Below are 13,616 nucleotides of genomic sequence, written 5' to 3'. Positions count from 1 at the left end.
TGAAGCAAAGATGAGAAGGTAAAGCGGGCAGGGAAGCTAGATTAATGGAAACAGAACCACCAGAATAGAAATAATGAGAATGTTGACACATTGTGGAAAAGTAATCAACGTCACTATACAGCATGTATCCCAAACACCCAGTGCCCTCGAGTCTTAAATGGAAACCTAATTTGCTATGTAAGCTTTCATAAAAAACACAATATCATTAATAAATAAATAAAAGCCTCTGACAATCACCCAGGGGCCCTTGGGTGGTACAATCAATTAAGCGCTTGACTACTAACCAAAAGGTTGACAATTTGAAGCCCCCCAGAGGATCATCGGGAGAAGTCTGGCAATCTGCTTCCGAAAGGTCGCATGAGTTGGAATGGACTTGACAGCAATTGGTTCTGTTTCTTTTGTTTGCTTTTGTATGATCATCCCTATCTCGCCTGGTTAATGGAGCATGGGACAGCGTCCTGCCCAAACCTGGACCCTCGGTAACTGTCATGGGAAAGATTAACCTCAGATATGTGCAGGAGGGCCCACCAGTTCAAACCACCCCATTCCCAGGGCCCTAGTCCAGGGGGGAGTGTTGGGGTACAATCTGCGGACCAAGGTCACTAAAGGGACCTCGGCCCCTTTACATGGGAGAAGCCTGGTTACAACTGATACCAAACTAGCCTCGGAAGAGGTTACAAGAGGACCGCAGGAGCCGGGGCGGGGGGGGAGCTGAGACAGTCTCAGCCTCAGGGGTGGCAGCCTCGCCTCCAGTGGCTTAGTCCTCTCATGCTGGGTCAGATAACGCCCCACCTCACCTACGCTGCCATCCCTGGGTGATGCAACCCAAAAGGTTGATGGTCTAACTCCACCTAGAAGTGTTTCCTAAGAAAGACCTGGTGATCTATGTGAGAAAAATCAGCCACAGAAAATCCTTTGGAGCACAGTTCTACTCTGACACCCGTGGAGTTGCCATGACTTGGAATCAAGTCCGGAACCACTGGTAGCTGGTTCACTTACCCTCAGGCCATCTCAGACCCACCCCCTCATCCTCACTCACCTCCTCCCAGAAGCTTCATTCCTAACCCCTTCCCATTTAGATCCAGGCACAGGCTTCAGCCCTTAAGTGCTGAAGTCCAGCCCTCTATTGACAGTTGTTCTCTTTCCTGTAAGTGATGTTGAAGCAATTCCAGTGTGTTGGTTTGGTTTCCCTGACTACACTGCTAACTCCCCTGGGAAAGGAGTGCTATCTGTGTGCATTCTTCCTCCCTCGCCCTTTGGTGCCGGGCTCCACCTGCAGCGAGTAGTCACCCTAATGGCCGAGACTAATGTTCCTCCAGTTTTAGAGTGGCTGGCTGTCCCCTGGCTGAATTGTGTTTGTCAAATGCCAAACTACGTGGACCTAACTCTAAGAGAAACAGTTGTGTAAAGAAGCGTCTTTTGTAGCCCCTACAGTCTATTCTTTACCCAGTAGCCGAAATGATCCTTTCACAAGCAAAGGTAACTCCTGCCACTCCAGTGCCACCTGTCTCACTCTGAACAACATCCCAGGCCCTTACCCAGGCTCAAGGAGCTTTGCAGTGTGGCCCCTGTCCTTCCCTGAACCCCAGGCAGGTGGCCGCTTGCTGCTAGGAGACAGGCACACTCCTGCTTCAGGGCTTGTGCACTTGCTTCACCTCTCCTGGATGCTTCTCCACAAAGCCACCCCTCAGTGCATTCGGGGTCCTGCCCAGAGGGAACATTCCTTCCCCACTGTAAAACAGCCAGCCCTTCAGCACCTCACTCCTCACAGTACTGCACTGTGTAACAATCGCTCCTTTCACCTGTTCCCCAGGTTCATTTATTCCACATTTCACCCTGCTGTGCCCTGACGGTGCTGATGGTATCGCCCCATCAACAGACCCCATGCCTCTGGATTCCTGAGGACAGGGGGATACTGGAAGGAGAGAGGGAGGGAGGAGAGTGAGGCCAGGATATTTGTTCCTCCTTCCCTCCTTTGCGGAGCCCTGGTGGCACAGTGGTTAAGAGCTAGGGCTACTAATCAAAAGGTCAGCAGTTTGACTCTACCAGCTGCTCACCGGGCAGGTCTACTCTGCCCTACAGGGTCGCTGTGAGTTGGAATCGACTTGACAGCAATGGGTTTTCTCTCTCCTTTGCAGAGGCACTGCGTGTTGACTGGACCCCTTGACCAAAGGTCTCAGCTCTTGGCAGAAGGGCCTCTAAACACAGGCCTCTCTGCAGGCTTGGCTAACTGCTCCCTCCCCTTCCCTGTTACTAGCTCCAGGTACCACACTATCCCCAGTGGTTTCCCTATACCTTGCCCTCACCTTTGGAGGTAATCCCTTTATTAAACTTTCCTCAAATTACCCAACCTGAGGGTGCTATCGCTTTCCTTTCAGAACCCTAATTCACGACCTGACGTTACGTGTCTGTTGTTTGTGGGTTGTCTGTCCCCAACTAGACCATACGCTCTGAGAAGGCAAGGACCTTATTATACTCTCCACTCCAGCATCTGGATCATTGCCTGCACACAGCAGAAGCTCAATAAATGTTTGCTGAATGAGTGAATGAACGGACAGATTGATGTAGGCTGGCAAGAGGATACAGAGGCTGGAAGGATAGAAGTTTTATGAGGTGATGGTGGGGGAGGAAAGGTTCCTGGGGGCACGAACAGTTTGCACTCGACTAGTAACCTAAAGGTTAGTGGTTTGAACCCACCCAGCGGTGTTGTGGAAGAAAGGCCTGGCAATCTGCTTCCATAAAGATTACAGCCAAGAAAACCCCTATGGAGTTCTACTCTGTAACGCACGGGGTCACCATGAGTTGGAATTGACCTGATGGCAACAGGTCTGGTTTTTTGGTGGGGGAAGAGCTCAAAGACACGAGATGCAGTAGTGATGAGAATGGCCTTCTCCTCTCAAGGCATAAAGATTCCCATTAAGTCCTTCTTAGCACTGCTCCACAAGCCATCATGATTCTGGTTTTGTTTTCTTTGTCTTACCACAGAGTGAATTCCCAGGGGCAGGGATCCTGTCTGCCTGGTTTAGCACTGTACGCTTAGAGCCTAGCACAGTGCCTGGCATACACAGAAGGTACCAGATCCACATTTGTTGAATCAATGAAAGAAAAATAAGAGTTATAACAAACAATCCACTGAGTTGACAGAGGCCCTCAAAAGCCAGGTTGGGCAGTTTGGAATTGGAGTAGAAAGCTGCAAAGCAGGACTGCAAATTCTACTGCGGGGGAAGAAACGGCAGGGGTAAGTCTAGTAGGAAGAAGAGCCTGGCAGTGGCCACAGGCTGGATGAGACAGCATCAGACTGGCAACGGAGGAAGACAGGGGAGGGTTTGGTGGCTGGATAGAGAGAAGATGAACAAAAATGAAAGCTCTAGAGTGTTTAGCCTGGATTGCTGGAAAACTGAGAAAATGTTCATATAGCCTGTGGTCTTGGCCCAAAGTGAGCATGCAAGGGTCGGCTGCTGTTATTATCACTGTTTCTAACTTCTGTGGGAAAGATGGGGAATGGAAGTGGTTTGGAAGGAAAGGTGAAAACTTCAAATCCAGCTGTGCTGAAAAGAAAGTGTAGCCAGACAGCTCAGTGGAGAGCAAGCTATAGATGGCTGGATGCTAAGGACTCACAGGGCGGGAACAGTTGGAGGTGGAAGAGCAGATGCGCCATCTTGTAGAAGCAGAGACTGTGTTTTGGGACCATCCAGTTGGATGGGTGGGTGGGAGGCAGTGAGGAAAAGGGGGGCCCAGAGGTAGGAGAATAGCAAAGAAGGAGGGCAGCGTCATGGAAGTCAAAGGAACAGCTGGGAAGAAGGAAGGGGCAGCCAACACAGTAACACATTAGAGGCAAAAGCTGGCTAGACCTCACTGAGGGGCCCTGATTTTTGAGTGAGCATCTGACTGCTGGCCTCAGGGTGGGCTGAGAGAGCCAAAGGTGCCTAGTCAGGTGGGTTCAGTGCTTGAGAAGGGCTTGCTGCCTGTCCACAAGGCATTCCTGGGTTCACTCTCTGAGCCCTACTTGTGGCAGATTGCTGATTGTCCCCAAACCTGTTATTCCCTTCTCTCCATGGGGACAAAGCTCTCAAATTTTACCTAGACAAAGAGCTACTCAGCTGAAGACCACCTTTTCTTGCTTCTTTTGCAGCTAGGTGGGGTCATATGAGAGGAAGGGGTAAGCTCTCTCATATACACTCCCCTTTCCCTCTTCTCCCTGGCTGGAATGTGAATGAAGTAGTTGGGGTGGCAAACTATCTTCTATAGAGTAGATGCAAGCTACACCGAAAGTGACGGAGAAGCCATGCAACAGGAGCCTTCTGTCTCATCAAGCCACCAAACCAGCCCTGAACCACCTCCTCATGTTTACATGGAAGGCATACCATTCTGCCTTGTTTAAGCCACTATATCTTGGGGACTTTTTGTCAGAGCAGCCTAACTCATGCTGGAACACATCATTTAATCCAGCAGAAATGCTCCTGCTCATCTCTGCCAGGTGCCCCCAGGTGCAGTGAGAGAACTTTAGCCTGCTTTCCCGTCACACTCTCCATAACTGGTCCCAGTTCTAGATTCCTTTCTTCTCCCACTCATAGGCTGACAAGAGCGTGTGTGTCTGGCAGGAATCCCCTTACACACAGTAGTGCTCAATGCATTTGAGGAATAGAATTAGGTACAGTCACAAGGCAAGAGTGTGAAAGGTAAAGGGCGTAAACTCTGGACCAGAATGCCTGCGTACTGGCTGCACCTCTGCTACACAGCTGCCAGGTGACTGATGCAGGTTACTGACCTCACCAGGCCTCGGGTCTGAACTGCAAACGGGGGCAGTAAGAAAATCTACTTTTGGGGTAACTGTGAAGATTCAATGAGTCAAAATGTGTAAAACACTTAGGACAATGACTGGCAAGATTAAGTTCTCAATTAATATTAGCGATTATTTATTATTTTAAAAGCAACAGAAAAAGAAAGGTCTGGCAATGGAATAACATCATTTCTAAGGCACACCCACAGAGGCTCTCGTTAAATCCCTCCGACAAGGTATCATAATTATCTCATCCTAAAAGGAGGACTCACCGGTTGGTCCAAGTGGTTAATGGGCTTGGACACTAACTGAAAGGTTGGTGGTCTGAGTCTACCCCGAATCACCTCGGAAGAAAGGCCTTGCAATCTGCTTTCAAAAAATCAGCCATTGAAACTCTGTGGACTATGGCTTTGTTAACAAATATTATTTATTGATTGCTTGTTATTTGCTGCCTGTTGATGGGTGCTGTTAATTTCCTCATAGTAACCCCATGTGACACAGCAGAACTGCCCAAAAGGGTTTTCTTCACTGTAACTTTTTATAATTTTATTGTGCCTTAGGTGAAAGTTTACAGCACAAATTTTTTTCTCACTGAAAAATTTTATACTTGATTGAACTAAGAAGCATGTTCCTCACATGTGTAATTACTTTACAGGCCTGTCTAATCTTTGGCTGAAAAGAGGACTCCAGAAGTGGCTTCAGTTCTGAGTTAGTGTGGTGTCTGGTGGCCATAGTCTTGGGGGTTTCTCCAGTCTCTGTCAGACCAGTAAGGCTGGTTTTTCTTTGTAAATTTGAATTTTGGTCTACATTTTTTCCCACTCTTGTCTGGGACCCTTTATTGTGACCCGTCGGAGCACTCAGTGGTGGTAGCCTGGCACCATCTAGTTCTCCTGGGCTCAGGCTGATGGAAGGTGTGGTTCATGTGGTCCATTAGTCCTTTGGACTACTATTTTCCTTGTGACTTTGGTTTTCTTCTTTTCCCTTTGCTCTGGACGGGATGGGATTAATAGACGTATTTTAGATGGCGGCTCACAAGCTTTTAGGACCCCAGGTGCTACTCGCCAAACTAGGATGTAGAACATTTCCTTTAACTCTTATGTCAATTGACCTAAATGCCCCCGAGGCCATAGTCCCTACTAGCCCTCAGTCCCAGTAACTTTGTTCCTCAAGGTGTTTGGATGTGTCTACTAAGCTTCCATGGCTTTGCCTTGGTCTGGACTATGGATCTGCTCTGACACACACGGGGTTGCTATGAGTCTGAATCCACCTGATGGCAACTGGTTTGTTTTTTGTAACAGAAACTGGTTTGGATGTTAAGTGATTTGCTCAGGATCTCACAGCTGCTGAGTTGTGGGGCCATAAACACAAATGCCACCAATACCATGTTCTGCTGTACCTCATGGCCTCTAAGCAGTTACTCCAGGATTCCAGAAAAGCAAAGCTCTGGAATTCTAGTTCCTTTAACTCTTGTCTCCATAAAGCCAGGCCATTTTATTAATGGTCTCTCCTATCAACCCTACTAATTATTGTTTAACTGCCTCAGGCTCAGAAACAAAGGGGCCTGCTGAGTACTCTCACCCCCAGGCCACAACTGGGGCTGCTCACCTAGAGGTGGGTGGCCAGGCTGCCTACTCATCAATAAATACCAGGAGATAATAACTAGACATAAGAGACATGGAGACCAAGTGCAATGTGTGGATCTAATTTTGATCCTGATGCAAATGAGCCAATTGTTAAAAGCAAAGAAAAAGACAAAAGACTAACACTTTTGACACATTTGGAAAATTGAATATGGACTGGGTATTAGGGGATACTATGAAATTACTGTTAATTTTTAACTGTGATAATGACATGGGGGTTACGTAAAAAATGTCTATAAACCTACACAAGTATGCCCAATTGATTTTTGACAAAAAAGCAAAAGTAATTCAATGGAAGAAGGGTGGCTTTTTCAACAAATGGTGCTGGAGCAACTGGACACCCATAGGCTAAAAAATGAACCTCAATCCAACCTCGTACCTTACATAAAAATTAACTCAAAATGGATCACTGACTGAAACGTAAAATATAAAACTATAAAAATTTTAGAAAAAATATAAAAGAAAATTTGGAGGACCTAGGGCTTAGCGAAGCGTTTTTAAACTTGATCCTAAAAGCACAATCAATAAAAGGAAAAAACGATAAACTGGACTTAATGAAAATGAAAAACTTGTTCAACAAAAATCCTGTGAAGAGGCTGAAAAGACAAGCTACAGAGTGGCTGTATGCAGAGAAAACATTTGCAAACCACATATCCAACACAGTTCTTACATCTAGTATATATATGAAGAAATCACAAAACAAATAACCCAATTAGAAAACCAGCAAAAGGTGTAAACAGATATTTCACCAGAGAGACAGACACAAAGAGAAATGGAGCAGTGAAATGATGTGTATTATGAACTGTGTCCCCCTAAAATGTGTGTTTTTTTTTAAATGTGTATCAACCTGACTAGGACATGATTCCCAGTATTGTGTGGTTGTCCACCACTTTGTGATCTGATGTGATTATCCTATGTGCTATAAATCCTAACCTCTATGATGTTAATGAGGCAGGATTAGAAGCAGTTATGTTAATGTGGCAGGACTCAATCTACAGGATTAGGTTGTATTTTGAATCTATCTCTTTTGAGATAAAAAAGAGAGAATCGAGGAGAGAGGAGTGGAATCTCATGCCACCAAGAAAGAAGCGCTAAGAGTGGAACATGTCTTTTGGACTTGGGGCCCCTGTGCTAACAAGCTCCTAAAAACAGGGGAAAACTGACGACAAGGACCTTCCCCCAGAGCCAACAGAGAGAGAAAGGTTTCCTCTGGAAATGGTGCCCTAAATTTGAACTTCTAGCCTCCAGAACTGTGAGAAAACAAATTTGTTTGTTCAGGCCATCCAATCGTGGTATTTCTGTTATAGGTAACTAAGACAATATTCACCATTGTACTAGCCATTAGGGAAATGCAAGCTAAAACCACAAAGTGATATCACTACGCACCCATCAGAATAATTAAAAAAAAGATTAACACCAAATGCTGGTGAAAACAAAAAAAAGCAAACCTGTTGCCATCGAGTCGATTCTGACTCATAGCTATCCTGTAAGACAGAGTAGAACTGCTCCACAGAGTTTCTGAGGAGCACCTGGTGGATTTGAACTGCTGACCTCTTAGTTAGCAGACACAGCACTTAACCACTACACCACCAGGGTGAGGATGTGCAGAAGCTGGATTATTCATATACTGCTGGTAGAAATGCAAAATGGTACAGCCACACTGGAAAATAGTTTCTTATAAAACTAAACATGGTAAGAACTACTTTAGGTGACGGGAAAGACAACACACAATACAGGGGAGGTCACCACAACTGGACTAAACCAAAAGCAGTTTCCTGAATAAACTGAATGTTTCAAAGGCCAGCATAGCGGGGGCTGGGGGGGGTTTGGGGACCATGGTTTCAGGGGACATGTAAGTCAACTGGCATAAGAGAATCTATTGAGAAAACATTCTACATCCCACTTTGGAGAGTGGTGGGCTAGCAAGCAGCCATCTAAGATGCATCAATTGGTCTCGACCCACCTGGATCAAAGGAGAATGAAGAATACCAAGGACACAAGGTAATTACGAGCCCAAGAGACAGAAAGGGCCACATAAACCAGAGGTTACATCAGCCCGAGACCAGAACTAGATGGTGCCTGGCTACAACCGATGGTGCCCTGCTGGGAATGCAACAGAGAACCCCTGAGGGAGCAGCAGAGCAGTGGGATGCAGACCCCCAATTCTTGTAAAAAGACAGACTCAATGGTCTGAGACTAGAAGGACCCCAGTGGTCACGGCCCCCAGACCTTCTGTTGGCCCAGAACAGGAACCATTCCCAAAGCCAACTCTTCAGACTGGGATTGGACTGGACAATGGGTTGAAGAGGGACGCTGGTGAGAAGTGAGCTTCTTAGATAAGGTGGACACTTGAGACTATGTTGGCATCTCCTGCCCAGAGGGGAGATGAGAGGGTAGAGGGGGTTAGAGGAGAAACGAACACCAAAAGAGAGAGTGGAGGGAGGGAGCAGGCTGTCTCATTAGGTGGAGAGCAATTGGGAGTATGTAGCAAGGTGTATATGAGTTTTTGTGTGGGAGATTGACTTGATTTGTAAACTTTCACTTAAAGCACAACAAAAATTTAAAAAAAAAAATTATATATATATTGATTCCAACTCATGGTGACCCCATGTGTTAGAGTAGAGCTGAGCTCCATAGTGTTTTCTTGGCTGCAATCTTTATGGAAGCAGATCACCAGGCCTTTCTCTGCTGTTGCTGGGTAGGTTCAAACCACCAACCTCTAGGTTAGTAGTTGAATGCAGATCATTTGCACCACTCAGGGACAGGGACTAGCAATTTGTTCTCCAGCATGTATCCCAGAGAAACGAAAACTTGTGTTTACACAAAAAGCTTTACACGAACGTTCATAGCAACTTTATTCGTCAGAGCCAAATACTGGAAACAGTCCAGATGCCCTTCAACTATGGAACATCCATACCATGGAATTCCACTCAGCAATAAAAAGAAATGAACTATTGGTACAACCACCTGGATGGATCTCAGTGGAATTACGCTAGGTGAAAACAGTCAGTCTCAAAACGTTACATACTGTATGATTCCATTTGTACAACATGCTTTAAATTAAATTACAGAGGTGGAGAACAGAGTAGTGGTTGCCAGGGGCTAGGGATGAGAAAAAGGAGAGACAAGGACGTGGTTATAAAGAGACAGCATGAGGGGGCTTTGTGGCGATGGAACTGTTGTGTATCTTGACTGCAGTGGAAGTTACACTCATCTACATGTAACAAAGTGCAGAGAACTACACATACAAACGAGTGCAGGTCTCATTAGACCTGTTGCTGTCAAGTCGAATTCCGATTTACAGCAACCCTATACGACAGGGAAGAACTATACCCATTGGGTTCCCAAGGCTATAATCTTTATGGAAGCAGACTACCACTTCTTTCTCCAGTGGAGTGGCTGGTGGGTTCGAACTGCTGACCTTTCTGTTAGCAGCTGAACGCTTAACCACCATGCCACCAGGGCTCCTTTTATGAGTGCGTGTAAACCTGGTGAAATCTGAGTAAGGTCTGTGGATTGACCAGTGTCAATTTTTTGGTTTTCATCTTGTACTGCAGTTATGCCAGATGTTACCACTAGGGGAACAGGTAGAGTACATGGGGCCTCCTTGTAATTTTTTTTTTCCAACTTCCTGTGAATTTAAGTTTATTTCAAAATAAAAAGTTTTAAAAGGTCAGATGCATACTGACATATTTACAAATTGAATGACACAAGTCTGGGATGTGCTTTAAAAAATACTCCAGAAAAAAAAAAAAAACCTTCAGAAAAAAAAGGAAAAACAGTGGGGGAAATAGATGAATCAGAACTGACAGACGTTGGTAACTACTAAAGCAGAGTGATGGGTATATACTGGTTCATATTCTTTCCTCTCCAGTTGTGTGTTTGGAAATTTCCAAAATGAAAAGTTTTACAAAATTTCCAGGGTTATTTAGTCCAATAGAAGGACTGTCCACAGCTGTCATCATCGCTGCAACTTCTGAACACAAATTAAGTTCAAGCTCATAATTCTGTCTCATTTACAAAGGGTTTTTATTACGATGTTTTACCATGCACTTATAATCACATTTTTAATCTGGCTCTGGGTACCATTTTTTTCCCTCCAAAAAACCCCCAAAAGTTATAAAAAATAGAAATTTATAAATATACATCAAGAAGTATGCACAGTTTTTACACAACAGTTGGGTTCAAGTTGTCTAGTCATTTCCCAGCGTCTCTCCTCCGGAACAGAATCACAGCAGTACAGCCTCTGCAACCTCAACAGCAGAAATTATAACACTATTCCAGAGCCCATCTTAGCCCTTCGCACACAGGCATTCAACAAGTGCTTGCTCCAGATGGCAACAATGAATGACGAGCTGTAGAAATGCTGGCTGCACTCCCCACAGCAGTGAGAACAGCAAGGTGGAAGATTTCAGCCCTCCATCTGCATGGCTCAACCCTGGGGCTGCATTTAAACTAGCCAGGTCAAGAAGTGCCAAGAACTGAGCACAAGCCCCAGGGGGGCAGCATAGGTCCAGCACCATGTACACGGTAGCTGTCCCAGTCTAACTGCTAACAACTGAAGAGCTTTGGGTCACTAAAAGCCCGTATTTGGACCAGAGTTAGGGAAATCTGATTATCTCACTAGCATGCCCTCTTTACTTATGGATAAGCAGCTCTTTCCTTCCAGGCAAAGCAATCGATCATCCCAGGGCACAGTGAGGTCAGAGGTACACGCAGCCTGCTGTCCAACCACCAAGTTTCTCAAATTCACCATGATGACAGAAATTTGAGACGACACTTGACACCAGGTGGGAGTATAAGTTAAAATAAACTTCTCCATATGGTCCTTAGGATTCTGGCCTAGGGAACACCTTGTTTATCTTGTGTTAAACTTCCAGGTGTCACTGGTATTTTTCTTCCCTGGACTTGGTTTTAGGATTTCTTCCTTCTGAGACCAGCCAGAGGATATCAGGTTGCCCAGCATTTTCCTTAAAAACTTGTTTCTGGGTTTGTAGAGTACATCAAGAATGAAGTTGGCTCTTCAAGGAGGCTTAGGATGAGAGATTCAGACCTGCTTCTGGAAGGACACCTTGGCTTTGCCCCTAGGTTCCTTGGCCCACTTCCGCAGTGAGGTGGGAACATGGCTTCCATCCACACCAGCCTTCTAGAAGCCCAGTCAGGCTGTTCAGCTTTCAGAATACTAGGCTAAGCCCACCGCTCTGCCCCGTCAACCTGTTCCCTGTTGTTTAAAATCTGGCTCTTCTATCAAGTAAGAGCATGCTATCCAGGGCTCTAGCTCCTTGTCAGAGAAATCCTCTTTTCCCTGGAGGGGTCATGACTTGGTGGCTCCCAAGCACACATTCCACAGAGGGACAAGTCTCTCAGGAGGAGACAGTGCTCATCTGTTTGAGGGTACTTTCATCACATGCTGATGAGAGGATCTGTGTTGCCCTTGCATGTCATTTTCATCCACATTAACCTATCTACCCACAGCCCCAGATCAAAGTTGTGGTCCATGAGCCACTCAGCAGCTCATTGGCCTCCAGTTTCCAACATGTCTGGAGAGAGCAAAGCCACTTTCGATCAGTTCAACAGGGCACTTGGAGCCCATGTAAAGTGTCTGGTAAGAATTAGGTTCTGGGATGACAAATTTGTACTACAAATTCTTTTAAGTCATTAAAAGGGGTCCAGATATCCTGAAATACAAACTGGGTAAATGGTTTTTCAGGTAGTAAGCAAAGGAAGCAAAGGATACTTTCTTTCCTGCCATCTTCCCTGGTCTTCCAGGCTTTAAAGGAATCAAGTCCTGTGATAAAAATGAAGTTACCAGCTGCCCTACACCCCACAGTGCCACCTGGTTGATGATGAAGCCTCGTTATTATTGTCTTCCTCAACCCAAACATCCAGTGACAACAGGCTATCTTAATGTAAAGTTTGCTATTAAAATCACACCCGGTCACACCTTGGCAACCTCAGCTCAGCCACCAGGAAGCCACCCTCTCTTCTTCCCTCAAGTGCCTTTAATTTGCCCAGGAGGGTGGTGTCCACATCCTGTATAAGCCAGGCTTCCTTCTCAGCTCACGAGAGGGACCTAGAAAGAAGAGGAATCCATGGAGCCTGCCTGGTGGGGACCCCGCCTGCTCGCCTTCTAGCGGGGAACAACTCCTGGGCTGTGAGGGGTGGTCCCCAGGCTGCAAGACACTCAACTTCTAAGGAACATACAGGAGCCAATAAGGAGAGGAAGAGGGAACATAATTCCTCTCACCACAGGAGTTCCCCCCAAGGTTCAAACCCACTGGTGAACTTTCTTTTCCACCAAGGAGCAGAGAAGCCCACCTCAGTTGGCCAGAGAAGTCTCTCTGGACCCCAGCCTCCAACTCACTTCTTCCTGCGGATCTTGGGTTTCTTCACAGGCCGCAAGTAGGGGTTATCAATGATGTTCTCCTCGCCGTTCCGGCTCCCTGACAAGGAGGGGTTCTGCTGCAGGACAGACGTGTTCTCCTTTTCGGCTCCTGAATCATCCTTTGAGCAAAAACCAAAATAAAACAAAATACCAATGGTATAAGGAAAGAGATCAGATACCCATATTAAGGACTACTTCTAGCAACCCCTTACTAAGAAATTAGAAGCCCAGGGACCACTTTCTTCCCAAGGTGCCCATCTCTGCCCCAGAGGAAACAAGGCCCAGGCAGTGGCTGGTGAGCAGGGGAAGGTGAGACTGACAGCTTTGACACAGCGGAGCAGAGCATGGAGCCCTGAACATCTTGAGAGGGCAGGGACAGGTCAGGAAGAGAGACCTGGGACGGACAAAAGGGTAAGGGGGTAAGGGACTAAAATCCAGATGCCTTAGGGAGGAAGCCCAGGCCTGTGCGGAAATAAAGAAAAAGGGAAATGACCCTCAGTACCCTGGGCCAGGGCATTTGCACAGGGCATCTCCTGGACCAAAGCTAATATAAAATCATAATAAATTTCCTCCAGAAACCCTGGTGGTATAGTGGTTAAGAGCTCAGGCTGCTACCCAAAAGATCGGCAGTTCGAACCTACCAGGTGCTCCTTGGAAACCCTATGGAGCAATTCTAGTCTGTCCTGTAGGGTCACTATGAGTTGGAATTGATGCAAATTCTCAAATTTCTGGTACCTGCAACATAGTCCCAACAATCATATCCCAGCAGAGGTCAGAAACGTCTCTAGTCCTGAGGGTTCCCGTCAAGACA

At 46.2% G+C, this 13,616-nt stretch overlaps 1 protein-coding gene across 3 annotated transcripts in view; it reads right to left on the bottom strand.

Annotated features, from left to right (window-relative positions):
- TAF8 (TATA-box binding protein associated factor 8) overlaps positions 1-13,616 on the bottom strand; it is a 30,172-nt gene that overhangs the window by 738 nt on the left and 15,818 nt on the right. Inside the window, exons 8-9 of one of the 3 annotated variants that reach the window (XM_049891936.1) lie at positions 12,785-12,924; positions 9,293-12,493 (exon numbers count right to left, since the gene is read on the bottom strand). In XM_049891936.1, the coding sequence (XP_049747893.1) occupies positions 12,481-12,493; positions 12,785-12,924 (153 nt within the window). In that variant the 3' untranslated portion in view covers positions 9,293-12,480. The other 2 variants (XM_049891931.1, XM_049891941.1) reach the window with 2 other exon arrangements.

The sequence above is a fragment of the Elephas maximus genome, chromosome 1, assembly GCF_024166365.1.
Source record: "Elephas maximus indicus isolate mEleMax1 chromosome 1, mEleMax1 primary haplotype, whole genome shotgun sequence".
Taxonomy (NCBI): Eukaryota; Metazoa; Chordata; class Mammalia; order Proboscidea; family Elephantidae; genus Elephas; species Elephas maximus.
The sequence above is the reverse complement of the archived record's forward strand: the minus strand, read 5'-3'. Positions and strand labels throughout refer to the sequence as shown.